The 27835-nt window shown below is 41.8% G+C and overlaps 2 protein-coding genes across 2 annotated transcripts in view; one reads left to right on the top strand and one right to left on the bottom strand.

Moving 5' to 3' along the window:
- SYN2 (synapsin II) overlaps positions 1-27835 on the bottom strand; it is a 160825-nt gene that overhangs the window by 45913 nt on the left and 87077 nt on the right. The gene's annotated exons all lie outside the window — the stretch shown is intronic.
- On the top strand, positions 2044-26382 carry TIMP4 (TIMP metallopeptidase inhibitor 4). The gene is made up of 5 exons (XM_056501291.1): positions 2044-2689; positions 18704-18801; positions 22986-23100; positions 23734-23858; positions 25753-26382. Exons 1-5 carry the CDS (start codon positions 2539-2541, stop codon positions 25948-25950), a joined length of 687 nt encoding a protein of 228 aa, XP_056357266.1. The 5' UTR covers positions 2044-2538; the 3' UTR covers positions 25951-26382.

Genomic DNA, 27835 nt, shown 5'->3' with positions numbered 1-27835 from the left:
CCAGAGGTCAAAATATCCCAAAGTCTGGGCTTCAGGGGAACCAACCAGCAGCAGGAGCCCAGTGGGTTTAGTGCAGGACTCTGGGGATGTCAGAAGATAATCAGTGATGCTAATTAATGCCCACACTGCTCTTGGTAGATGCTAATCACTGGAAAAAAAAAAATAACAAGGCCCTTGACAAATAAGAGATTTATTTTTAGCATTTTTGAGTTCTATATGTTCAGTTGAAAGTATTTAATTATCTTCTACATCTAGAAGACAGTGGACAACTAATTTATAATTTGTTATAAAATAATTTTAAAATTTTGTTCTGAGCATGATATTTTTCTATTGATTTCATAATTAATTTGGTTGTACTATATAGAAAAGTCTTTAGGACACCCAGAACATAGCTGGATGTGTTGTCCTGGAGAATCCTGGATAAAATGTGCAAAGAGTGTTTGCCCAACATGTTTTGTTATTATTTGAGTTTTGTGAATTGAATTTGGTACTGAATTTGATCCAATTGGACTCTTCAGATCATCTGTAACTGCAGCCCTGTGATGTCCTATGGAAACCAATCAATGGCTCCAATTAATTCCTTCATCATTTCCCAGTTCCTGCCCTAAGGGAGGCTTGAGAACCACAGTCCCCCAGGTGCTGCTCCCAGCCACACCTGCCTGGGGGTTTTACTCCTTCCCTGTGCAAGCTTCCAGCCTTTTTCATCTTTTCCCTCTCATGGGAGAAGCCAGTTTCTTCTAGGTAAGAACAGAGATGTTAACAGGTCTAAATTATTTTCAGGTGTTAGCCCTGGGCTTGGATCCAACCTTATGATCTGAAGCCAAAACTTTAGAGTGGAAAAGTTAGAAATGCAAGTGTGGCTGTGTGAAATCAGGACATTTTGTACAGGATTCCTGGCTCAGTGCTCAGCGTGGATCTAAAGGTGAAAACTAGACCCAATTCTAATAATTCTGAATATTTGTGGGTTTTTTTCAGATGGAGTGTGTCTTGAGAGGAATGAGAATTAAAAAGAATCAGAGCACTAATATTTGTGTAACTGTTCAGAAATGAAATAAATCTGCTGCTGTAAGACATGTACAATTCTCTCTAAAGGCAACAAGCTACTTTGGGCACACCTAAACCTCAGCCTCAACAAAATACATTTTCATGAGCCTGGATTGGAATGGTTCAGGTCATGTTAATGAATTTTCAATTCCTAGGCTTGATTTGGGTTTTGACAAAACACACAGTTGTTTAAGCAGCCCTGTCCTGCATGTGAATCCAGAAATGTTCTTTATTACTCTCTAATCAAACCTCGGGGTGCTTCCTCATGAAACATTTTTCCTGCTAAAAAGAGAGTGCCCACAGGTTACACACATCCAGATTGCCACAGCAACCAAAGCTCTGAAGGTGAAAAGGATTTCTGAACTCTGCATTTACATCTGTATTTCACTTCCAACATCAGCCAGGAAACATGGGAACAGATCTGAGCAGGACTTGCATTAAAAGGAATGCAGGGAAAGAGCTGTGCCTCCAAAACACACCACTGGGATACTTTTCCTTGCTACTCCAAATTAAATCAGCCATGAAACAATTTTGTTTAAAATGCCTTTTGTTGCTGCTTTTATTTGTAGTTCGTTATTCCCTGTAACCAGCGATTGTTGGAGGCTCACAAGCAGAGCATTGAGAGGTTTCCTTTCCATGAATGAAGTTCTGTCCAGGCTGCGAACAGGGACGGCAGTTCAGGAAAATGCCCAGAAGTGCAGGGGAAGATCGGGGAGCTGAAAACAGGACAGCTTTGTTTACTTGCCCAAAATAGGATCGCGGGGCTGGCTGGCTTCTAAATCCCAACTGGAAGCAAACTTACTCGAAGGAGATAAAGCGCTCAGAAAATCAGCTCGGGACACGGGTTAGAGCTGGTTTTGTGGAAGCTTTTGTGGCGATTAACATTTCCGCGGCCGCGCCGCTTCTTTTGGGACGATGTCACCAATAAATGAGCTTTGAACTGCGGGAAGGCGGAGCCGGGGCTGGGCGCCGGGGCCATAAATGCGAGGGTCCCGTGGCAGCCAGGGCGGGCTGGAGGCGGCGAGCGGCGGAGCGCTCGGGGCGAGGAGCGCATCCCTGGGCGAGGAGCGCATCCCTGAGCAAAGAGCGCATCCCTGAGCAAAGAGCGCATCCCTGAGCAAAGAGCGCATCCCTGAGCAAGGAGCGCTTCCCTGAGCGAGGAGCGCATCCCTGAGCGAGGAGCGCTTCCCTGGGCGAGCGGCGCATCCCTGGGCGAGCGGCGCATCCCTGGGCGAGCAGCGGAGCGCTCGGGGGCGAGGAGCGCATCCCTGAGCGAGGAGCGCATCCCTGGGCGAGGAGCGCATTCCTGAGCGAGGAGCGCATCCCTGGGCGAGAAGGGCATCCCTGGGCGAGAAGGGCATCGCTGGGCGAGCGGCGCATCCCTGGGCTAGCAGCGGAGCGCTCGGGGCGAGCGGCGCATCCCTGAGCGAGCAGCGCATCCCTGAGCATCCCGGGACACCGCAGCTCCTCGAAAGCCTTTCCCCCGAGCGGAGCATGAGCCGGGCGGGCAGCGGGACCCGCGGGAGCCCCGGGGGCCGAGGGGCAGCGCTGGTGCTGGCGCTGGCGCTGGCGCTGCCCGCGGCCGTGTCCGGCTGCAGCTGCGCGCCCGCGCACCCGCAGCAGCTGCTGTGCGATGCTGCGCTCGGTGAGTGACGCTCCGCGGGGATTCGGGACTGGGCGTGGGGGGAAAAGGGTGATGGGAGCTCTTCTGCACTGCCCCTGCTGCGGGGAAATGCATCCCGGGGCTGCTCTGCCACCCCCACGAGGGTTTGTGGGGATAAATCGCTGGGGTTGCTGCGTTGGAAAGTGGCTTTTTATTTACTTTTTAGCTCTTTTGATGCATTTTAAATAATTTAATTATTTATATATATTTAATATATATATTTATATTCTATATATTTATATATATATTTATATATTTTTATATATTTCTATATTCTGTATAGAAAATATAATATATATTATATGTTTTATATGGAAAATATAATATATATAATAATATTATAATATATATTATATATTTTATATGGAAAATATAATATATATAATAATAGCATGCAATTATATTAAATATTATACAGTATATCTAATACAATATATTATATTTTTCTACATTTCTACATCATATTTTCTAGATTTTATAGTATATATTATATATAATATATTATGTTATATTTTTCTCCATTTCTCTACATTTATACATTATATTTTCTAGATTTTATAGTATATATTATATATAATATTATATATTATGTTTTTCTACATTTCTCCACATTTCTACATTATATTTTCTAGATTTTATAGTATATATTATATATAACGTTATATATTATATTTTTCTACATTTCTCTACATTTCTACATTATATTTTCTATATTTACATATTTTCTACTCTATATATTCTATATTTTTCATATTGTCTCTTTTATATACTTATATATTCCATAGTTTTTGTAGAAAATAATATCTATTATTAAAATATATAAGTATATAAATCTATTTTATATATTTGTATATTAGGTCCTAACTTAGAAGAATACTTGGGCTTTCAAATATCTACTGCTATATACAGCTATATATCAAATATTCCATCTGCTATATACACAATAATCTATCTAAACATGCCTGCAGTGTGTAAATTGCTCATATAGGTATTTTTATAGCCCTTCAGGGAAAAAACCAAAACAAAAACAAAAGGACCACAAAATATTAAGTCCCAAATGCTACCTTGCAGAAACTTTTGAGCTTTGCTCTGCTATTCCATACTTCCTTTAATTTATTCTTGGGGGTCTCTGTCATTTTTCTGGAGCAGGAATCTGATAGGCCCTTTCTTTTCTGCAGATAAAGTGGCTCCAGCAGCTCTGTGTGACCATAACTCCCAGTGCTGTGACAATTGTGCCTCATGACAGCCAGGCAGCACCCTGGTTGTCAAACAACTCATAGAAAGAGCCTAAAGACCCCAAAATTAGGCTGCAGGGGGATGAGAAAATGTGACATTTTGAGAAAATGTGACATTTTGCAGCCTTTTGATTTCATGAGCTCAGGCTAGGGCTGGTTAGCTTCCATGGGGTGTGAAGAGTAAATGTAGAACATGAGTTTCCAAAGTGCCACAGAATTAGCATCTCTATGGGGCAGGCAATACCTTCTGCATACTGATTCATGGCTTTTATGCCCTGACAGAAAATCTTTGTGGCCATGACAAACTCTGAGCTCTGTTTGTGGCCATCAGTTAAATTGGTTTTTAATCTGCCCGTGTTCAGCAATCCCTTTCATGGAGGTTCCTCCACCAGGCATTACATGCTTGGGGGTGTTTAAGGAGTGAAAGGAAATAAAAGTTGTGCTGCAGCTAAATAGATGTGCATTTAACTGTGCATGAGAAAGTGACAGCTTTTCAACAGGCTTAATGTAAAAATTTTCCAATATTAACAATTTTGCAGTAGAGAGGAAACTCTAAATGTTCCTTATGGGCCACCTTATTTAATATTTTAATTCATAGGGAAGCCATTCTGGTGATATAGATTGGTATTTACTCGTTTCTTAGATGTGTTTTACAAATAGGAACTGTATCATGCTACTTTTTATTTAAATACTGAAGATAGTTTTATGTTACAATATTTGGACTTGATGCTCAAGGTCTCACTCCTATAAATATTCCTATCTAAGTAAACTTCCTCTTTTGGCTGAGGGATTTTTCTGTCAAGGATCCTTTTGTTCACTATTTACACTCTGAAAATACCATTAAAATGGGAGATGGAGGGAACCCTTCCCATCAATAAGTGCACACATATTTTTGTGTATACACTTGTCTGTACACACACACACACACAAAACCTGCTCTGGGCGTTCATGGCTGAAATTCTGGATGTGCTTTGGCCACAACATTTTGCACAAACAGAGTGAAACCCCTTGGAAGGAGCTGCAGAGGAAGCTGCAGGGAGCAGCTTGGCAGAGCAGCTCCCCAGGCTGGTGCCAGCAGCCTTTGTGCCCAGGAGAGGAGCTGTGCCTGGCAGCAAGGGGCACCCCGGGCTGGAGCCCTGGCCAGCACTGCTCATCCCCTGGGAACTGGGCTGTGCCTCCACAGCTGCCCTGGGACACACCTGGGGGCTTGGGGACACACCTGTGGCTCTGGGGACACAGCTGGGGGCTTGGGGACACAGCTGGGGGCTTGGGGACACACCTGGGGGCTTGGGGACATGCCTGTGACTTGGGGACACACCTGTGGCTTTGGGGACACACCTGGGGGCTTGGGGACACACCTGTGGCTCTGGGGACACAGCTGGGGGCTTGGGGACACACCTGTGACTTGGGGACACACCTGTGGCTCTGGGGACACAGCTGGGGGCTTGGGGACACACCTGTGACTTGGGGACACACCTGGGGGCTTGGGGACATGCCTGTGACTTGGGGACACACCTGTGGCTTTGGGGACACACCTGTGGCTTTGGGGACATGCCTCTGACTTGGGGACATGCCTGTGATTTGGGGACACACCTGTGGCCTCCAGGACCTCAGGGCCACCTGGTTCCCAGCCGCGTGCTGAGGCTGTTCTGTCCTTGGGTGCTGCTGGGAACCAGGGAAGAGCAGCCTTGAAGCCTTGGGTTTCTCAGGCTGTAAAGGATAAGAAATTATATCAATGATTAAATATCTGCAGGGTGTGTGAGAGCCCTGTGAGTGCCTGGTGATGTTTTACACAGAACATGTTTTCAGAGAGGTGTTGCCTTCTTGGCCCAATGAATCTTTTCTATTCTGTTTGCACAAACTACCCTATATCAGTGCAGTGCTTCTTTAAATCTCTCTCTCTTTTGCTTCTCCACCACAACAGGAACTCTGTTGCATTTTCCTTTCTGCCACTCACCTATAGCCTAAAATGCAGCACTGTTCCAGCTAATTATTTAATTCATTAAGTTCCTTTGTGGCCACAAACACAGCCAAGGATATCCTCACAGGATTTCCCAGCACATCTTATTAAAATAAATATAACCTGACCCAAAACTCCACAGTAAAACCAGAGATAAAGTCTCCAACTTGCTCATAGAACCATCACATGTCCTTCAGCCACTGTGTAAGGGCAATATTTTAAATTTCCTCCAGCATGACTTTGATGGAGGTGGAAGGATTGAATTGATGTTACCTAAATCTCTAATTGAATGTGTGAAGCCACTCAACATTTTAGAGAGATCCACGGAAAAAGAAACACAGAAATCAGTGAAGTCAGGACAAGCTCTTTTGCTTTGCCTTTTGTTCAGGTGATTGGTGTTGTGACTCCTTGTCCTTCACTGCCAGGAAGTTTTTGTGGCTCCAAATCCCCCAGAACCTGCAGCACAGAACCTGAGTAAGCTGAGAGAGATCAGGGGATGTCAGACAGAGCTGGGAGAGCTGCTGGTCCTGCCCAAAATCAGGGATGGGTGGAGAGGCCTGCAGGTGTTAAAGGTTGGGAAGAACCCTGGGATTTGCCAGGAGTGCTGTGCCAGTCCTGCCTTTTACCTAATTTTGGGTTTGTCCATCCTCTCACAGAGCCTCAGAGATCTGATTTTGTGCAGATTGGAGCATTTTTCACGAGTTCCTCAGCAGTTTTAAATTTCACTCTGGGGCAAGGGAACTCCTTATTTGCAGAAGAGCCTGGCACCATGAGAGACACACCTTTTATACAAAACCAGAGATCCATCCCTCTTGTGCTCTTGTAAAAGCTGCTGAGGCTCTCCTGAAACATGATTAATTCATTCAGCCCCCAGCAAACACCTCTGCTTTCCCAGAGGGCTTTCCCTGGAAATGGGAGGGTTAATTAAACACAAAGTAAATGTTCTTTATCAGTGCTGACCATAATTCCCAGGTTTTCTCCTCACAAAAATGAGGGAAGGAGATGTTGGATAACAAATTCAGCAGTGATGCCCTGGAGTGCCAAGCCAATACAAGAAAACTCTTTGGATAACTGCCTTTTTTTCTGGATGCAATTGAGTTTACCAGATAGTGCCAAGGTAACAGATTTCCCTTTTGCCACTGAATTTGTCATCCTGGCCTCAGTTCTGGAGACAGAAAGGGGAGATGGACAGCACTGATTCCTTTCTGAAGTCTGGCACTTTAAATTCATGCTGGCTTTTCCCCTTGGGCTATTTTTTGGACAGTAGGAGAAATATGTAAATGCTTCACATTTCTTAGCTGTGTAATACCAGTTCCCTTCAAAGTTGGTTGTATTCTTTCTGATTTAAACTGCCTTATTATTGCTTTTTCTTAAAAATATATCAAAATTTATATTTTTACTGAGCATTAATGGCTAACAGGTCTTGAATGCATACATATATATATAATACAGCTTCAGAAAACAGTTCTGCAGCTTTGGAGAAGAGTGGCACATTTCAAAATAGGATGGAAACTTTACAGCTGGAGCTTGGCAGCATTTTCAGCCCATCAAAATCTCCCAAGATCACTGAGATCAAGCATTGTAAAGATGTGCCAGATGATATATTAAATTTTAATCACATTTAAACACAACAGTAAAAATTTTTCTTTAAATGTACCAGAATTAAGTTTTCAGAGTCAGCCCTTCTGGGACATAACCACAACAAGCTATTTCTCTATTAGTGAGTTTCAAATGAAACTTTTCAGATTTTGCCTCTCTGCCATGTAACATCCAGCTTAGTGCTGGAATGGATTCATTTGTACATTATGTAGCTTCATGCAGAGGGGCTGAAAATGAGGCAAATCTCAGCCTTTTCCTCAGCAAGGGGCTGAGGAAAAAAGAATCCCAGTCCTGTGTGTCCCACCAGTGCTCAGGAGACTTGTGTTGGCATAAAATAAATAATAAATAAATATAAATAATATAGGTATAAAAATAGGTATAAATAATTCATAATCATTCTTCCCTATATCCACGTTTTTTATGTGACAAATGTTAGGTTCATCAACAAAAAAAAATCAAAAATTAACCTATCTTTCATCTATTTTGGCTGTACAGTGCCCTGCCAGAGAAAAGAGGACCAGGTTTCTTCACTTCTCTAAGTACAAAGCAAATATAAATTAATTTTCCTTACTGCCTTTTATGTATATTAATATATTAACTTATGCATATTAATATTAATTAACTTTTGTACCTATTAATAGCAGTTCCAAATAAAAATGTAAAAAAACTGGACAACATGAATTCTAAGAAGTTTAGTTTAGTTTAAAGGAGCTGCTGGTGCATTTAGAGAGAAGAAAAAATACCTGGCACCCTGCAAAGACCATGACTGGTAAAAATGCCCATGGATGGCAAGTCAGGAATAATTGCTTGGTATCACAGCCTGAAACTTCTAAATGCTTTAAAAAGTGCAAAAGTCCTGGAAAAGCTGGCTGCTCTGGCTGCAGGAATGCTGTGGTGTCAATCCCTGATTACAATTCTCTGTGTTTGTACCTGAATATCCAGTGAAAAACCTGAATATTCCCATTCAGTGAATTCCTGGAATGCTGCTGTGGGAGTGGCACTGAGTCCTTCCTTTCACAGCTAAATAGTGAAAATAAATTTAACTAAAATATCAGTGAAACAGCTTCCTAGGATGGAACCTGAGTTTCCTGTTTGGGAACAGGAGGAATAAGACCTGGATAAGAACTACAAATAACCCTACATCTGCTTGGGGGTTTAGGACAGGAGCAAACACTTTGAGAACTTTAAAAAAATCCATGGGAAATTCGTTTCCTAACTCGCTTTTCAGTGCTGGATTCAAGACTTGAATCACACTGCCAATCTCATGCACTCTAAGAAATTATTCCAAATATTCTGTGGATGAGTGCTCTGCCATTTCAGCAGGAAAATGGGGCTCAGTCTGGGGGAGCCCAGCTCTCCTTCCCTCTGGATTTTCATGGAGTGTTCCCAGCTCTTCAAAGTCCTGGCTGTAAAATGAGGTGGCATCACAAAACTGATCAACAGGATGGGATTGTAAGGAGCCAAATGCACTGAGCACAACATTCCTGTCAATTAGGACACAGCTGAAAACTGTATCATAATTTAGCTTTAGTGAAAAAAACAAAACAAAACCCAGAGCTGGCTACTGGGTAGTAAAATGAAATTTCAGAAGAATTCTGCTGGTTGCTTTAGATGTAACTCAGTCACACCAACTTGTTGCTGAGTGTGCTCTAAGTTCAGGAGAAATAAACTTTTATTTAAAATCATTCGTTGTAATTCTGGGAAACTAAACCCCACCATTTCAAAAACAACCTTCTACACACAGTGAGGGGAGAAACAAAACTCAAGCTAGGAAACAAAGATTAAATAACATAAAGCAGAGCCCAGGAAAGGCTGCCAAACTCTTAATCCTATTAATGTGCCAACTTTAATCCCAAAGTTTCTCATTAAAAACTATCCCAGCAATGTGGGAAGAGGAAGGGCTGTGGCCCCACGAGTGGGAATCCACAATAACATCATGGATCTTCTTCTGCAGCCTTGGGAGCATAAAGAGAGTGTTATTCTCCAGCTGAAATTGGGCAGATGTTGATTACCAGGCAAATGATGTGGTATCTGAGGCTTGAGAAATGTTTCTGCTAACACAGGAGGAGCAGCTGTGAAAATAAAGCTGACCTTGAACAACATCAGGAAATCAGTGAGGTGATATTTAAGTTAAAAGAATCCCATATTTCTGTTGAAAATACACCCATCTCTTCTGTTTGAAAGTTTATAAAAATGAGATTCTAAAACCTCACTCTCATAAGTTGAATGTATTCTAATTAAAAACAAAATAACACAAAAAACCCCAATATAATCTTCCAGTTTAACAAGGAAGCCAAACCTGATCAACTTCTGCCTTCAACAGGAGGAATTTCTGCATCCTGAGCCAAAAACACAGGGATGCACAAAATCCTGACCCACCTGAGAGTCCTAATGAGCAGAAATATTGGTCTTCCACACCCTGAAAGCCTGAGCTGGAAATGCAGTTTGGATGCAGACTAGAACAGGTCTGTGTGAATAAAACCCTACAGAGTTACCAAATTCTGCACAGCATTTACACTGAGAAACCATGCAGTGCAAATTAATCTCCTTATCACCAGGCAATTAAAAAAAAAATAAAAAAAAATCCATGGTATCTTCTTTATCAACTTTGAAAGCATCTGTGGGGCTTTCAGTCTTCAAAAAATTTCTGTGGAGTTTTGGTCCAAGTCACAAACTTCACTGTAAGGCTTTGATTTCTCAGTTACAGATAGGATGGTTGTCTCACCACTCTTGTCTTCTCAAGCAACTGGAATCATCACCAAGACTAAGAAATGCTCTTCCCTGCATTGCTTTCCATAGAATAAAGGGAAATTCCTGCTACAGTTACAGGGAAATTCTTCATCAAGCTCTGTGCTTACAGATCCAAAACACTTCTGTTCAAATAGTTCAGAAAGCTCCACAATTTTCCTTTCTCATTATTTTAAGAACTGTGCTCCAACTGATTACTGTGCTGATGATTTAGTTATTTTGCAGCTGGCTGTAAGCATTTATTGATGGAATATCAGGAAACAAGATTACAAAACAGGAAAATTTGTATCCCAACTAGCAGGAACATGTTTTGAACTAAAGATTCCTCGACTTTGGGTCTGGGAGTTGTGGAGCAAGAGTGACAGTGTAGATTTACAGACAAGAAATCCATCCTGCAAACCCAGAGATGAAGATTTTTTCACTCTCACTCAGTTCTGGGCCATCTAGGATTGAAATCATCCCACAGCCCCAAACATCTGAGTTGAGTTAGTTTGGAAATGAAGCTACTGTTTGCTGCTTTGTCCTGTTGAAAGATTAATTGATAGATGAGCCATTGCTAAAAATATTTGTTTTTTTCCAGCTGTCTAAAGATCATTCAAAGAGCATTCAACTTGTTCTCTAAAGAGAAATAAAAATGTAGGGTTTCCACTCCTGAAGAATCAGGGTGAAGTAGCAGCTCAGCAGATCCTGAAGTAAACATCTCTCTCTCTCTCCTGAAGTGTGAAACCACTCAAAGCTGAGCAGTAATTCTTAAAATTCTGAAATAATCATTCTGAAATCAACACAGTAAAGAAGGGTTGCAGTCTCCTGGATGCTGAAAGCCTCATGTGTGGGACACCTGCACTCCCAGGCTGGGACAGGAGCCATTGGAGAATTTTCCCAGATTTTTTCTCAGGGTAGTAAGTTGTATCCATCTCATCCCCAACCTGGCAGTACCATCAATAATTTGGCAGCACTCCTGTGGAAATTTAGGAGTCATTTTTGACCTCCACAAGCACTGAACCTTTCTGACACACATCAGTCTTCACCCAGTGCCCAGACTCCACTTCCATCCTACCCCTGCCCCAACACTGGGATTCTTCTCTACAAGAACTTAAAAATGGATATTTGGAACTATTTCCAGAGGTGGGGATGATGGCCAGAAAGTTTTGCTTAAAAAAACCCCAAAAACCAGCAAAGCCAGCTGGAGGTAAAACATGGATACCCGTGGCAGAGGTGGTCTGGAACTGACTGGAAGTGTCCCAGTAAATTCATAACAACCAGATTCTGAAAGATCCAATTAAATAGGAATTGATTTGCAAAAGTGAGAGTTGCCTGAGCTCTTATTGTGCATAAAGAGAAGGATTCACATTCCACCTTGTTGTAAAGCAAATACCTGAAGCAGTGAAAAGCTTTTGCAAACACAGAGTAAAACCTTTTTTCTCAAAATATGTGAGAGAGTTACAGCACTAGCAGATCCTCTTTTTTGGAGTCAGACTAGAGAAAAATGAAGGCAATTATAAATGGGAAAAGGACAGAAAAATATTGGCATTTTCATGAGAGTGCAGTTGGCAAATCCTCCCATGAGCAGATAAACCCAGAATATTTGCTGTGCAGGGACTTGCCTTGGAAAGGTCTTAAATGTTTAGGTTAAAGGCAATTTATTGAGCCATGAAATCACCCAGGGGGCACTGGAAGGGATGGTTGCTCAGGCAGAAATGGTCCCTGCTCCCAGGGATGTATGGAATACACACACACATTCCCAGAGATTGCAAATGACTGGCTTGGCACCACTGCCACTCCTGTTGGAAGCCAACATGTGCAAATCAAATACTGAAAACACCAAGAAAACAAAACCTTAGTTCTCCCCAGAATTATCTCTAAATTAATCTGCTTTAAATATATCAGTGTGTATGTAAAGGCACACATTGGGTATTAAATTAATTCTTTTCAAACATTATTTTATGTCAATCAGTCAATAACTTTTGCCTCTTTTTGGTAGCATTAGTGACACCTGTGAGCTTCAATTTGTGTTAGCAATGCTTCTTTCTTCCTCTCATATGCATTCTGAGAAATTACAATATTTTCTGTACACATGAGTGTTTAATTTGCTCTTTTCAGTGGTGAGAATCAAAGCTTTACCATAAGCAAACATGGCAAGTAAATCTCTGCCACCACTGAACAATCCAGAATGTTTAATTTTAAAAAGGCAGGGAAAGGGAGAGTGGCAATGCTGGACAGATGGGATGCTTGCTGTAATTATGGAGGAAGATTTTACAGCCTCTTGTACATTTAAGAGCTTTGTGAGCCATATAAATCAGCAGTTAACAGACCATGTTTAATTTAGAATTCTCTCCAAGATATCTATTCTACCTTTTCCATCCTGTGCAGTGATGCTTTGAGAAGGTTCAGTAATTTTGGTCTGTTGTGACAAATTCTGTGCAGATTCCTTTTCTTTTCTGAGGCTGATTATTCATTCTCCTTGCCTGCTGACTCTGCTCCCTCTCTGCAAGAAAAGCTGAGTGTCCCAGATGTCCAGCTCCCTATCTAAAGGATATTTTTCTCATATCTGTGTACTCCTGAAACCAAAGTGTTGCAGGCTGTTCTTGGGCTCCTTGGCAGCTCTGATAGAATTCCTGGCCATTATTCTCCCCCAGGATACCAAGAATGGACAATAATATGTTGGGTTCAGCTCTGTGCCCTCCAGACACAAAGAAGTTCAATGTGGTCACACCCTCTCCCCAGAGATTTTCTTGGACTCCTTGCATTATTTAGCCATAACTGGACTTTAGGTGACTGCAGTAGATGTGGTTCTGCTCACAAACTTTGAGTTATTTTGCTTTCTGGTTGCTCACATTTAAACTCTTGGCCAGTTCCAGGTGCCTGACTTCAAGAGGAGACAAATCTGAGCTGCAGGGGAGTTTGCTGGCCAGGCTGCACCCAGACTTTGCTCTCCCCATGAATCCCAGTCCCCTTCTGGGATTTCCAGCTCCATCTCTGAGCCCTCTGAAGTCATTCACCACCCAAACTGAAGATGGGCACTGCTGAAAATCTCATTATCACACTTGTCCCCAGTCTGCTTTTCCAGAATACAAATTTTAGCACTTGTGGTGACAGGGTGTTAATAAAAACCTTTCTTTCTTAATCCCACAGCAAGCCCCTGAAGGAAATTACCAGTCCTTTGGTTGAGAAAATTTGTTAATGGAAAACTCTTGGCTAAGTTTTGTTCTGACTGGAACAAAACCTGTGGCACTACCAGCACTGCACTTATCCCAATATTCAAATGAAAATCATCAGTATTACACCATTGATTAGTTAATGCAGCAGTTCTGGGAGCTTCTGTTATGTGACTGTAAAGTAAATTAGGATATAGAAAAGAATTAGGATATAGAAAATAGGAAATGTAGAAAGTTATACAGTTACTTCAATGAGGAGTTCTCAAAAATATCAGGTGGTGTAAAATTGTAAGAATTGCCACAGCTGAACAGAGAATGGATTTCTGTTTTGCTGCAGCCAGTTAAGAAAGAAAAATAAAGGAACAAAGGGGGACAGGGACAGGACAGCCATGGCCCCTGGCCTGCACAGCCCAGAGCCACTTCAGCTCTTCCCTGCTTTGTTCTAATATTTTAATGTTCAAAATTCTATTCTATTATTCTACTATTCTAAATTCTATCTTATCTTTCTAAATCACTGGACATGAAAACTTGACCTTCACAGCTCCAAACCCCTCATGTGGACTTTCTGCACATTCTTTTGACAAATTCTTTCAGTGCACAAACCCAAGACAGAGCCAATGTCACATTCCAGCTGTGTTTGAGTAGCCTGGGATCAGAACTGCACTGGTGCAGGAAAGAGAAAATGGAACAGAGTTATTTGGGACTCCTTTGGATGTGTAAAACAGTCTTGGATCTCACAAAAGTATTGCAATGAGGCAAGATCATCTCTCAATAACTTCTTTTGAGGAAAAAAAAAAATCTATATATATATTTTTGAGAAAATAAAAGCCCTCATCTCCCTCAACCCCAAAAACCATCACTCTTGGACAAGAAGAGTTTTGGAACTGGGTTTGTAGAAATTCAAGGTCTCTGTGGCTGGGGCTCCAGCAGTTGTCACTGTGGCATTTTCCTTTTACCAAAATTCTGGGTTGGGGTATTCTAGGAATTTGAGACATTTATGGAACAAGTTTTAAGCTCCTGCAGCCCAAAGAGGGAGAAAGTTCAGATAGATAGAAAATAGATAGATGATAGATAGATAGATAGATAGATAGATAGATAGATAGATAGATAGATAGAGGATGATAGAAGTTTGAGTTAATCTTCCAGCAGAAGTGTGGGCAGGAAGCTGCATATTGTGGATGAAAGTGCTTTCATTTTGGTGAAAGGAGAGACTTTCACAGAGAGAAGTTAATTTGAGTATAAGGAACTTCAAAATGATGCACATCCATATTCTGTGTCCATGGCTCTGCTACATTTCATACTGCACACTCTGACTGATGTGGTATTTCAGAAAAAAAACCACTTTTTGGAGGTTTTTTATTGATATTTAGGATTCCATCCTCAGTGCAACCATGGAACAGCCACACATTTTCACTTAGGTCCCTCTCCTTGTGCCTTTTATTCCTTATCCCTCCAAGAGGAAGAACATCTAAGAACAGCTTGACTGAAGCCAGACATGAAAGAAACAGGTGGAAAGAAGTGCTCAAAAATTACTCTTTATATTTTAGGTAATTAAATTAAAGGGCTAAATTGAGGCTTTAAAATGTAAGAGAAAAAAAGGAGTTTTGTGAGTCTTGATGATGACTTTGTAGTAGCTTACACCTTTTCCTGTCAACATAGTTTTTGAAGTCTCATTTCAAGGTTTTTCTAATAAAGCTGACTGTGATTATAAACTTGTGAGATAGGAACTAAAATTTCCTGATTTCTTGAGAGGAAGACTGCTTAGAAGAGGTGGAGATCACATTTCTATTCACAGAGCTAGGATGTGGCTTGTAAAAAAACTGAAGGGAGATGGAGGCACAACTGAAACACAGATTCTTCCTCAATATACCTGTATCTATTTATCTACTTTTCTATTTATCTATTTATCTATTTATCTATTTATCTATTTATCTACTTATCTATTTATCTATTTATATATTTATCTATATTTATCTATTTATCTATTTATAACAAGAATGCACATTAGGATTTATATATAATACATAATTTCTTGTTCTTATGTCCAGAAGTATTTTCCTAGATAATTATTTTTCACTAGGCAGTTGCTGGTACTTAACAGAGAGTGGAGGAAAAAACCTCATTTCTTCATCAGTTTTTTACCTTCTCCTTTACCTCCTGCTTCTTAGGATTATAAAGTTTATCTGGGGAGTAAACTCCAGCTTGCTTTCCTTTTTGAAGGAGTAGTAAAATTGATTATTTTAGCTGAGTAAATTTGTCTGTCTTCAAACACTTGGACTGTGAAAATTAGCCTGAAGATAATCTCACCACTTGTTTAAGTACAGTAATAATATATAAAATATTAAATACTGCAGTACAGAATTATTTAATAGTATTTAACTATGACAGTAACAATGAGAGTAATTTTTCACTCAACAGTTTTCTCTCAGTTATTGCCTTAGAAATAACTCAGAGTATTAAAAGGACACCACTTTTAGGGAATATATGAATTTCAGTGGGCAAAGTGCAAGGATTTGGTTTATCCAGATTCCATCCATATCTGTGCCTTGGAATGGGCCCTGCTCAGTTGTTTTATCTTCTCTCCCTTCATATTTCATTGTTTTTGTCACTGTGGTGGAGTAAAATCAATCTCATGGCAGGGAATTTCCTGTAATAAAAGTAATTCCTCATAATCACAAAAATCTCTGTCACACAGGGTAGTGGTACAGTTTATTTACAGGTGTTAATTAGTGTAGCTAATTCCAGAAGGAAATCACCCAGGTTTGGGAAAGATGCTGTTAATGCCTCACTTTCTGCCCTTATTGCTACAAAGACTTTTGTATTCTACCAACCCTGACACTTTTCTCCTAAGTGTATCAACACAAATATATCAAATGATAAATTAACTATGTTCTGTGTTTTACACAGTTAAAATGGTCTTCTACTGGTTTACAGATGGTTGGGAGAGGTTCATTATTATTCAGGAAAGAAGGAGTAAATATATTCTTAACACGTTTCTAATCCTGAGTGCCTGGGCTGAGCACTGTCCTCCTATACCTCAAATTCATTTCCTTTCATTCAGTCACCTGAGACAACCTCCAGCTGCAAAGAGAGTATAAAAAAAATGACATTCTATCAAAGTTGAGTCCACAGAAAAGCTCCATCCTCCTACTGAAATGTTAAGGTCTTGTATTCTTAGTGCAGAACAAATCTGAGCCATTCATTACTGGCACTGAAACATGAAATCTGTGCCTACGTATTCCATGGATGCAAATTCCTCATAAGGAAGCAATAAGAGCTGCAGTGACACTATTCCTGGGCTGTTCTCACTGGCTCAGAGAGGCCAAGGCAGCCCTGGAACACTTGAAACCATGTCCTGAGAAGTGCAGAGTCGGAGCAACCCTGAGCCCCCCAACCTCAGCCAGAGGGAGATGCCCAGGAATGCTCCAGCAGGAAGTGCTTGTGGTTAAAAACAGGAGCAACCACACGAATCAGAGGTTGGAGGAGACAGCTAGACTGCACTGATGGCAAAAAAAAAAAAATATTAATGCACAGAAAATAGAAATGAAAAGAAACCCGAGGAGAATTAAAAGGCGCCAAGAGATCGCTGTGAGTTTGAATCTGGTAAAACCCAAATAGCTAAAGGTTTAGACAATTAAACTTTCTTACTGTAAAAAAAAAAAAAAAAATCTCTCAATTTGTCCTCCTTTGCCATCTGGAAGCTTTCTCTTAAAGAAACAGATGAATGAAAAAATACTTCTCATTTTCATCAAGTTCTCTTCGTGACAAACCCCAGGACGTCACACGTTCAGCCTTGCACAACTCCATGAGGACCCTGGAGCTATCAGGGATTATCTACAGCCTTCCTCTCATGTGCCAGCAAGTGGAATTTCATAAAAATGTGGAAATGCACAACGTTTCAACATTAAACACGTGGGAAAAGTAGTTTTAATTATCCCACACTGAGTAGGCAGGAAGAGATTCCCTGCATATAAACCATGTTATGGTACTGGGAAAATAATGTTTTCTCAACACTTCCCTTCAGAATTGAATAGATTCTTTAATGAGAAATTTTATTTTTTTTTTTTTGGGAGTAATGATGCAAAGGAGAGCATCTCAAAACAAAACAACATTGCTCACATCTGCTGATGATTAAACAGACGCTGCCACTTTCCACCTGAAATGAGGAATTTGCTGCTCCTTCTTAAAAGAACTCTTTCCTCCCAAGGAGTCTGAAATGCTCCTCAAGAAAGGTTTAATGGCTCAGGAGGAGGGACATCCTGCTGGAGCTTGGAAGGCATCTGCAGCACGTTGATTATTCCATGCAGTTTGCTCAGATAATTAGTGAGGAAATGGGAATTGCCCAGGCTTGGGTGGGACTGGCTCTACCTGGCTGCATTTCAGGCTGGGTTTCCTTTTCCTTTTCTTTAGCTGTGATGTTAAACATGATAAAAATGAGGTCAATCTAGTGAAAAAATTGTGGGTTTTTTGTGGGGGGGAACACATGATTTTCCTGTGCTCTGGCTCTGCCAGTGTCTCTCCACATGCACAGATTGTTCTAACCCAGGAGCTGAACATCCAGAATGGAGCTTTCCCTAATTTTGGGGGGATAAAATCCTCAGGGGAATTTTGGCCATGCACCACATTCTTAGAACCACTGTGCCAAAGAGTCCTGGTGTATTTTAAACATCACACATAAGAGCCTCAAACAAAGAGAGAGGGAAAGAACCCATTTTTCCTTTCATAATATCTCCCGTTCTCCTTGATTAAAGAACAGGAAATAAATTAAGAACCTCCAAACAGGAAGTAATTGATTTCTACAGGTTAACACAACTAATGGCATGCCCTGCCAAGCCTCAGAAAAGTGAAATAAGATTATTTCATGCATGAAATCAATGCTTTAATCTTGCCTGGCACAGGCTTTCAGGGCTTTACTTTGAGTCTATTTATTTAATCAACAATTCTGTCAGCAGCAGGAGTGTCCCTTTCCTCTGCTCACTGATTATAATGATGGGTGTTTTGTCAAATTTTATGGGATTCGAGTCTTCCAGAGATTTTGATGGACATTTTTTGTCAAAACTGAGTGGTAACATCAATCAGGTTCCCAGATTCTTGGGAATTCAGATTTACATCACAGACAGCCCACTTACTTTTGTTTGCAGGAGCTCAGCTGGTGTTCTTCAAATCTACTTGTAGCTGAAGTGTCAAAACAATGCTAAAATCTATCAATACAATTTTCTTTCTTTTTTTTTTTTTTTTTTTTTTTTTTTTTTTTTTTTTTGCATTTAAATCTCTCTTTTTCTCTCTCTGTCTCTTCCAGTGATCCGAGCAAAAATATCCAGTGAAAAGGTGGTTCCTGCCAGTGATGACCCCCTTGATACCCACAAAATGATCCGGTATGAAATCAAACAAATAAAGGTACATGGAATCACTCAGCTTTTTTGAAGTTCAATGCTGATAACCTCTGCATCTTTCAGCCCAAAATAATTCAGCCCCAAATGCTGGGAAAGCTGGAAAAGGCTCCAGCTGCCCCCCACAGTTAGACCCAGGTGACCTGCACAGAATAAATCACAGGGGGGATTTAAAAAGAGGGAAAAAATAAAAAATCAGGAGGTTTTTGCTACGTAATGATATCTTGATGAGAAATTTTGTTATTCATAATTTTGAAGAATGTGCTTCATCCTGTGAGTGGTGTCAGCACGTGTGGTTTTGGGGGGTTCCTCATCACCTGTGCTCTGATGGTGTGGCAGCTCTGCATGATCCAAACTTTCCCAGGAGAGGGGAGATCTCCAGCTGGGAGAGCAAAGCCTCTGCTCATTGTGAGCAGGGATATCTGCAGGGCCAGGAGTCCTTCCCTCATGCTCACATCAACAAAAATCCATTTGTGTGAATGTTGCTGGGGAAGCAAACACCCAAAGACACAGATTCAGAACCTCACAGGATTTCCCCACCCTTTGTTCAGCTCCAATCAGGAGATAAATTCATTAATATAGAAATCTATTTAAATTTAAGAAGACATGCCTTGAGCCTGTAGAAGTCACCATCAAATTGGTGTTAAAATGATCATGATTTACCTTTTTCTGGGAGTTAGGTAATCTCTCTAAATTCAAATGTGTGGGTGTGCACAGGTGAGGTGGGTTGGTTGGTTTTCAGGGTAATTTTCAGCTCTCATTTTTCACTGGATATCATTTTATCATTTTTGCACTTTTGAATTTACTGGGAGCAATTCAGAGGATCATTATGCATGGCTACATGCTTTCAAAAATAATGCAATCACTCAATTGCATCCACTGATCCAATCCCCTCACAGGAGTTTAAGCAGGAAGAAGAATATCTCAAAATATTCACAAAGATGTTTGTCACACATGGCTCCTGCTAAGGTTTTCTAGCAATTTCAACAAGCCAGTCTCTACCTTGCTAAAACAAGCCCCAAAGCTTGTCACCATCTTTCTGTCTTCTTAAATATTAAGGATATATTCAAATGTTTCTTTACAGAAATAAGTACATCCATGCCAGAGAATTCCCTTTCCTCCCACTGGCACTTTAATGTTCTGCTGCTACTCTGCACCACTTCAGGGACTTGATAGAAATGCAAATCATCTGATGCCTCAGCACAAACAAGAAGAATAAGTCTAATCTGAGTGATTCTTTTCAGCTGTAATCCCATTCTTTAGCACACTGAAATCTCTGAAATATGTTTGTGCACTGAAGTTGCTTTGGAGTTTCTCCCTTCTCAGGCAGCAGAAATAAATGTTTATTTAATTCTGCTCAGGTTCAGAGGGCAAGGCAGCCAGGCCTGGACAAAGCAGAGATTTGGTTTTTAAGAAAAGGTGCTCTACATCATCACACACTACTTAGATTAACAAGAGAGGGGCTGTGATAACCCCCACCCCTCAGATCCTCCCTTCTGACCAGAGAGAGTTCAGGACCAAACCTTCCCCTGCCCAGGACCCAGGGATGGAGGGATTTGGGGAAGGGAAGGGTTTGGGTTGGAAAACAGGAGCTCAGTGACCTGCCCACCCTCTGTGGGGTCACCTGTGCACCCAAAGTGGCACCAAAATAAACCCAGCAGGGCAAGTGTGCCTGAAAAACCCCACAGGAGTGACAGGGAGGGGGGTCCTGGGACACCCAAAGAACACAACTGAGGGAAAAACTGAACGTGCTGAACAGCTGAGGACAGAGCAACAGCTTGGTCACACCATGTCTCACCTGGGGCGACAGCTTTTTAAAGAATTTAACTCCACAGTGCCTGTGAACAGGGGGAATATTCTCTGCTCACCATTCCCATCCCCTCCCAAGTGCTGCTGCTGCTTTCTCCACAGGCTGCAGGGTCCCTGGGATGTCCCTGGGGTGTCCCTGGGGTGTCCCTGAGCACAGGGCTCTGGCTAATCCATGCCCAGGGTGGGGGACAGGACAAGAATTTGCTTTATACAGCACAGCCAGAAGAACAGACTCTGCAATCATCTCTTTTCAGCTATAAAATGCATCAAAAATTATCACCAAAACCTCACCAAAATTAGCACCTCAGTGTGGGTTTTGGGGAGGGCTTTTAGACCACTCAGATATTCACATTTTCCTCATCAATTCTCCCCTCCTGGAAAGGGAACACAGAACCCTTGTGGGTTTATATTTGGCTGTAATATTTAGCACAATGCTGCTGTTTCTCTGCTCTGTTCTCTCAGGGTTGTTGAGCTGCTCCATTAATGGCTCAAATTCTGTTTCTCTCATTTTAAATCCAGTGCATTAGGCTCAGCATTGAAACCTTGCTATTCCAGACAGAAATAGGAGTTATCATTTTGATACTCATTTTCAGAAATAAAAAAAAATAACAGTGGAGCTATTCATTTTGTAGGGATGGGTTGGCATGCCAAGAAGCCATAAATGTTTTCATTTGCTGTTGTATTCTTGCATTATATTAAAGAGAGAAGATGATAGAGTGATTTATATGCAATTGGATATTTTTTCATAATATTTTTGTTTGTCACACTCATTCTAAAATCTTAAAGCAAAGCCATGTGCTGGTGCTGGTTCCACCCCTCAGGAGGACAGGGTCAGTGTCCATACAGATTTTAGTAGCAGGTTCTCTTCTCTCTCTCCCCCAAATCCTTCCCCTATTTCCCCATTTCAATAAAGTCCCACCAGGAGCTCAGGTGAACATGGACCATGCACCAGTGCAGATCCAGATACCACCTTATCCCTCTCCATGCTTTATTAGGAGAGGGGAGAATATGATTGAGAAGATTAAATCTGATTTACTGAGTTAAACACAAGATTATGATCTTCAGAAATGACTGCAACAATTTTATGGGTCAAAACCAGAGATGAGTCAGACAGTAATTTAAATAAAAACCCAACCAAGCAACCATAAAGACCTGCAGGAAAACCAACACTAAACCTATTTAAGTATTACTAAATCTCCATCATGCATGCTGTGGGCATTTAGGGGTTTTGCAGCTAACTCAGGGTGTGCTGTGTGCACAAAGGCTCCAGAGGTGGGGATTTCCATGGACCAGCTGGTCCCTGCAGTGCCCTGCAGGATTTCTGGGAGAGAGCTTGAGGCACAGCACACTCAGAGCTCACCTGGTGCTCTGTCCCAGCCACGTTTTCCCCATCACTTTGGGGATTTTCTGTGATTCCCACTGCAGCTCCCAGGCTGCCAGTTTGTTTTGTGTTTTGCTCTGGCTGGCCCTGTTTGTGTTTTATTCCCCCAGAGCGTTCCAAATCCCAGCTAATATTTTTGGGCCAGCAGTGACAGCAGCGCTGGCTTTTCTCCACAAACAAGGCTTCAGAAAAACCAACGTGTTTCAGAGCATTTCCTAGTGGCCTGGGCTGTTCAGATCCCCTGGGAGGAGCACAAAGGCATTTCCCAGCTGCAGTGGGGAGGGCTGTGAGCCGCTGCCATTGTCCCCAGTGCCAACACGTGGCATGATGTCACCGTGCTGGGGTGGCACACGAGGTGGTGACAGCAGCACACCCGGCTGGGCTGGGACACAGCTGAGCCTGTTCTCATCCTCTCATGGCTCCTTCTGGGGCTGGAGCTGCTGCTTAAGGGCTGTGATCCCAAATCTCTCCATTTTGGGGTGTAAATCCTAAGGGGTGGATCACGTTTTCCAGCTGTTATTGGAGAATTTTGGGATGTGGAAAACTGCTTTGCTGTAGTGACCAAACATGAAAACAGTGCTCAGGAAATGCTTGCTGTCCCAGGAGATCCCAACAGCCACAGAGATAAAACTCCCCATAGGAACACACAGAAATATTTGCATTTTGGTCGAGGTGAGTGTTGTCTCTGCATTGCCCCCTGAATGGAAGGTGCCAGCAGAATATAAATTGAAGAGAAAGTTTTAACAATCCATTAAATCCACTAAAAAAAAACACATTTTAAAAGCTATAATTTTAAAAATTAAGACCTACTTAATTTCCTCCTAAAACTCTTGGATGTATTTCATTAAGTGTAGAGAGAAGATTTTGGTGTTTTCTCACATTAATTCAGACTTTGGACCTTCTTTAAAGAGTCTCACCCTTTATCTCTCCCAATTCTTGTTTGCAACTGTTTTTTCATGCTTGTTTTCCACTACTGACTCTCTGTTTGTGACCTTTTTCAGATGTTTAAAGGATTTGAAAAGCTCAAGGATGTCCAGTATGTCTACACCCCTTTTGATTCATCACTCTGTGGAGTGAAACTAGAAGCCAACAACAAAAAACAGTATCTTCTAACAGGTAAAATGGAGCAAAATCAATGTTCCTGGAAATTCTTAGAGTGAATTGGCTAAAATATGTTAAAAAGGAATGCATTTATGCACTAAATACAAACACAAGGGGATGTAAAAATTGTTTTCAGCTGTAGTTTTAGTGTGATCTTATGTTTTCACCCTTCCTCCAGCACTCTTAGAGCAGTTCAAAGGAAATAAAAGGTCAATAATGATATAATCAGTAAATAGAAGGAATTTTTATTCAGTTTTTGCCATTATTGTTTGATTAAAAGCAGCAGCACTGATTTTCCCAGGAATGCAAAGGTGCATCATGAGAAAACACGTGCCTGTGTGTCTGCAGGTCTGGGGTTCCAAGCAAATTCAGATTTTTCTAGGCAGTCCTAAAATCCAGTTTAGCTGCATTTGCATCCACCCCTTGCTGGCAGATTATCAACATCTTTAGAAAAATATCCTTCCTCAATCTTTTACATCCACACAGCATGCAATTAGAATGTTCTCTCTGTTGTAATTAAATCGATTTTAAAAATTTTAAATTTTTAAATTTAAATTTGGTGCAATGAGCTAAAAACTCAAGGTATTCTTACACTTCTAAAAGAAAACACTTTTATTGCTTTGACTTTTTGTGTTTTCCATGCTGCAGGCCAAATTTTAAGTGATGGCAAAGTGCTGATCCACTTGTGCAACTACATTGAGCCGTGGGATGATTTATCCTTGTCCCAGAAGAAGAGCCTGAACCAGAGGTACCAGATGGGCTGTGGCTGCAAGGTGAGTGCAGGGCAGAAAAATGCAAATAAACACCATTTATTTGTGTTTTTTTGAGAATAAGCCCTGGTTCAGAGGAAGCTGCAAGATGAATGCAGAGCAGATTAATGCAAATAAACAGAATTTACCTGTATTTTTGAGAATAAACCCCACTCAGAAGGGAGCTGCAGGGTGAGTGCAGAGCTGATAAATGTTTATTTGCACAGTTTATTTGTAATTTTGAGACTGAGCCCTGTCCAGAGGATGCTGCAAGGTGGGTGCAGAGCAGATAAATGTAAATACACAGAGTTTATTTGCAATTTTGAGTCTGAGCCCTGCCCAGAGGATGCTGCAGGATGAGTGCAGAGCAGATAAATATAAATAAACACCATTTATTTATATTTTTGAGAATAAACCCCATTCAAGAGGAAGCTGCAGGGTGAGTGCAGAGCAGATAAATGTAAATACACAGAGTTTATTTGCAATTTTGAGTCTGAGCCCTGGCCAGAGGATGCTGCAGGGTGGGTGCAGAGCAGATAAATGTTTATTTGCACAGTTTATTTGTAATTTTGAGACTAAGGACCATTCAGAATGCTGCTGCAGGGTGAGCACAGTGCAGGTAAATGTTTATTTGAACAGTTTATTTGTAATTTTGATACTAAGGACCATTCAGAATGATGCTGCAGGGGTGAGCACAGTGCAGATATATATTTATTTGCAATTCTGACTCTGAGCCCTGACCAGAGGATGCTGCAGGGTGGGTGCAGAGCAGATACATGTTTATTTGCACAGTTTATTTGTGATTTTAAGACTGAGCCCTGCCTAGAGAATGCTGCAAGATGGGTGCAGAGCAGATATATATTTATTTGCAATTCTGAGTCTGAGCCCTGGCCAGAGGATGCTGCAGGGTGAGCACAGTGCAGGTAAATGTTTATTTGTGATTTTGAGTTTGAGCCCTGCCCAGAGGATGCTGCAAGGTGAGCACAGTGCAGATAAATGTTTATTTGTGATTCTGAGACTGAGCCCTGGCCAGAGGATGCTTTGGGGTGAGCACAGTGCAGGTAAATGTTTATTTGTGATTCTGAGACTGAGCCCTGCCCAGAGGATGCTTTGGGGTGAGCACAGTGCGGATAAATGTTTATTTGCAATTCTGAGGCTGAGCCCTGCCCAGAGGATGCTGCAAGGTGGGTGCAGAGCAGATATAAATTTATTTGCAATATTTGAGACTGAGCCCTGGCCAGAGGATGCTGCAAGGTGGGTGCAGAGCAGATACACGTAAATGCACAGAGTTTATTTGCAGTTCTGAGGCTGAGCCCTGGCCAGAGGATGCTGCAGGGTGAGCACAGTGCAGGTAAATGTTTATTTGTAATTTTGAGTTTAAGCCCTGCCCAGAGGATGCTTTGGGGTAAGCACAGTGCAGGTAAATGTTTATTTGCAATTCTGAGGCTGAGCCCTGCCCAGAGGATGCTGCAAGGTGGGTGCAGAGCAGATACACGTAAATGCACAGAGTTTATTTGCAGTTCTGAGGCTGAGCCCTGCCCAGAGGATGCTTTGGGGTGAGCGCAGTGCGGGTAAATGTTTATTTGTGATTTTGAGTTTGAGCCCTGCCCAGAGGATGCTGCAAGGTGAGCACAGTGCAGATAAATGTTTATTTGTAATTTTGAGTTTGAGCCCTGCCCAGAGGATGCTTTGGGGTGAGCACAGTGCAGGTAAATGTTTATTTGTGATGCTGAGGCTGAGCCCTGGCCAGAGGATGCTGCAAGGTGAGCACAGTGCAGGTAAATGTTTATTTGTGATTCTGAGTTTGAGCCCTGCCCAGAGGATGCTTTGGGGGTGAGCGCAGTGCGGGTAAATGTTTATTCGCGGTTCTGAGGAACCCGCGGACGGCGCAGGGCGCTGAAGGTGTCTCTGCCCGCAGATCACCACGTGCTACTCGGTGCCGTGCTCGGCCTCGGCGCCCGGCGAGTGCCTGTGGACGGACTGGCTGCTGGAGCGGCGGCTGTCGGGGCGGCAGGCGCGGCACTTCGCCTGCATCCAGCGCAGCGACGGCACCTGCGCCTGGTACCGGGGCGGGCCGGCCCCCGGCAAGGACTTCATGGACAGCAGCGAGCCCTGAGCGCTGCCCTCCCAGAAACACGGCTCCTTCCAGCCGCCCTGCGCAGCCCAGAGCCCCGAGGGGCTCTGCAGGAGCAGCTCCTGCTGCGGGGTACCTGCTCTGCTCAGGTGTGCTCTGCCGCTCCCTTTCCTGCCAGCACGAATGTACGAGAACAACAGTTGCCACAATTTTACCCCCTGTTTGATAGCCTACAGGAAATCCCCACCCCCGCGTTTTATTCCAAATCTTCCCCCGATGAACTACAGAACATTTTATAGAACTATTTTTTTTTTTTTCTGTATGGAAGTCTTGGATACGAAAGGATTATTGTACAGTGTATATGTAAAGTATTATAACGATGTACTATTAAAAAATAAAAAAAAGATTCACAAATACTTCCTCATCTGTTGAAACGAGTTGAACGCTCCTGTGATTAAAACAATCTGTGCTCCACATTTTGTTTGGTCCTTATGTCACAGCTTCCTTCAGCCACAGAGCTGTCACTTCCACTGATAATTAAATGAACAAACAGCCTTGATAATCAAAAACCCCCTCCCCAAGTCAGCATTCCTATGGACTGACCACACCTTGCTGAAGGAAAACAGATTTTTAAGCCATCAGTTCACTGGATTTAAGCATTCCATGGAACAAATTCCAAGCCCAAATAATGCCAGGCTAGAACTACAAACACCATTTTCATCCTCAGGGCAGCTGCAGCCCTAAAACCTCCCTAAATATTTGTACCCCAGCACTGTTAGAACTTCAGAAACTCATGTGCAAATACATGCAATAAATATTGCATTACTTGCAGTGCAATGATTTCAGGAAGTTCAGATATCTGACCCCATTTAATAGATTTAATTGTTTTTCATTCATGGGCACCCACCAAACTCTGTCAGTGATTTGGCTGGTTGTGAACTCAAACTGGAGAAAGGGCTACAACACATTTTGTCTGCAACATTTTTAGTGCCTTAACTTTCCTGAATTGATGACTGGAGTTAGTGACTAATCCCTCACACACGTATTGAAGTTCATAAAAGTAATTCAGTTCACAGTGGTGAAACTTTGGGAAGTGTCAATGCCAAACTTCAGCCTATTTGTGCCCCAAAAAAAGGGGGAGAGCCCTCAGGCAGGATGGGAATCTCCAGTAGCTGCCCTTTTCTGGCAGGTTTTATTATCTAAAGGACAGGTTTGGATATGCTCTCCTGAGAAAAACAGATTTACTTTTCCTGTGACTAAGTTTATACATTTGCAGTGAAATGCAAATGGTGCAAGGCCAACAGGAAAACGTGTCTTTATTCCTTTGAGGAATATGTGTCCCATAATATATAAAATCCAATGTTTCACTTTTGATTTACTATAGCTCAGTCTGGCTCTTTCAATTTACAGCCCTAAATTAGAACCATATCTATGTGCTGCCAAATGTAAAGCTCAGCTTGTTTCCTGCTTTACTCAAGACAAACCAAAAATTTCCTACCATAACAATTTGGACCATAGGCTTACATAAATGAAACAAAAAGAATAAAAGCTACATTTCTTCCTAAAATGGGTTGATATTGCAGTGACAGTATTGGCAGAGCTATTTACTGAGAGTGCTGTGCATTTATATCACTCATTTTCAGAAAGATTCAAAGCCATGCTTGTTTCCTTGTGTCAGATCAAACTAATTCCTAGAGAAGCCCACAGAGCTTAATAAGCACAAAGGTTAATATTCAGAGGTTAATATTCAGAGGTTAATATTCAGTGGTTAATATTCAATGGTTAATATTCAGTGGTTAATATTCAGTAGTTAATATTCAATGTTTAATATTCAGTAGTTAATATTCAATGGTTAATATTCAGTGGTTAATATTCAGTAGTTAATATTCAGTGGTTAATATTCAGTGGTTAATATTCAGAGGTTAAT

Source organism: Oenanthe melanoleuca, chromosome 12 (genome assembly GCF_029582105.1).
Source record: "Oenanthe melanoleuca isolate GR-GAL-2019-014 chromosome 12, OMel1.0, whole genome shotgun sequence".
Lineage (NCBI taxonomy): Eukaryota > Metazoa > Chordata > Aves > Passeriformes > Muscicapidae > Oenanthe > Oenanthe melanoleuca.
The sequence above is the reverse complement of the archived record's forward strand: the minus strand, read 5'-3'. Positions and strand labels throughout refer to the sequence as shown.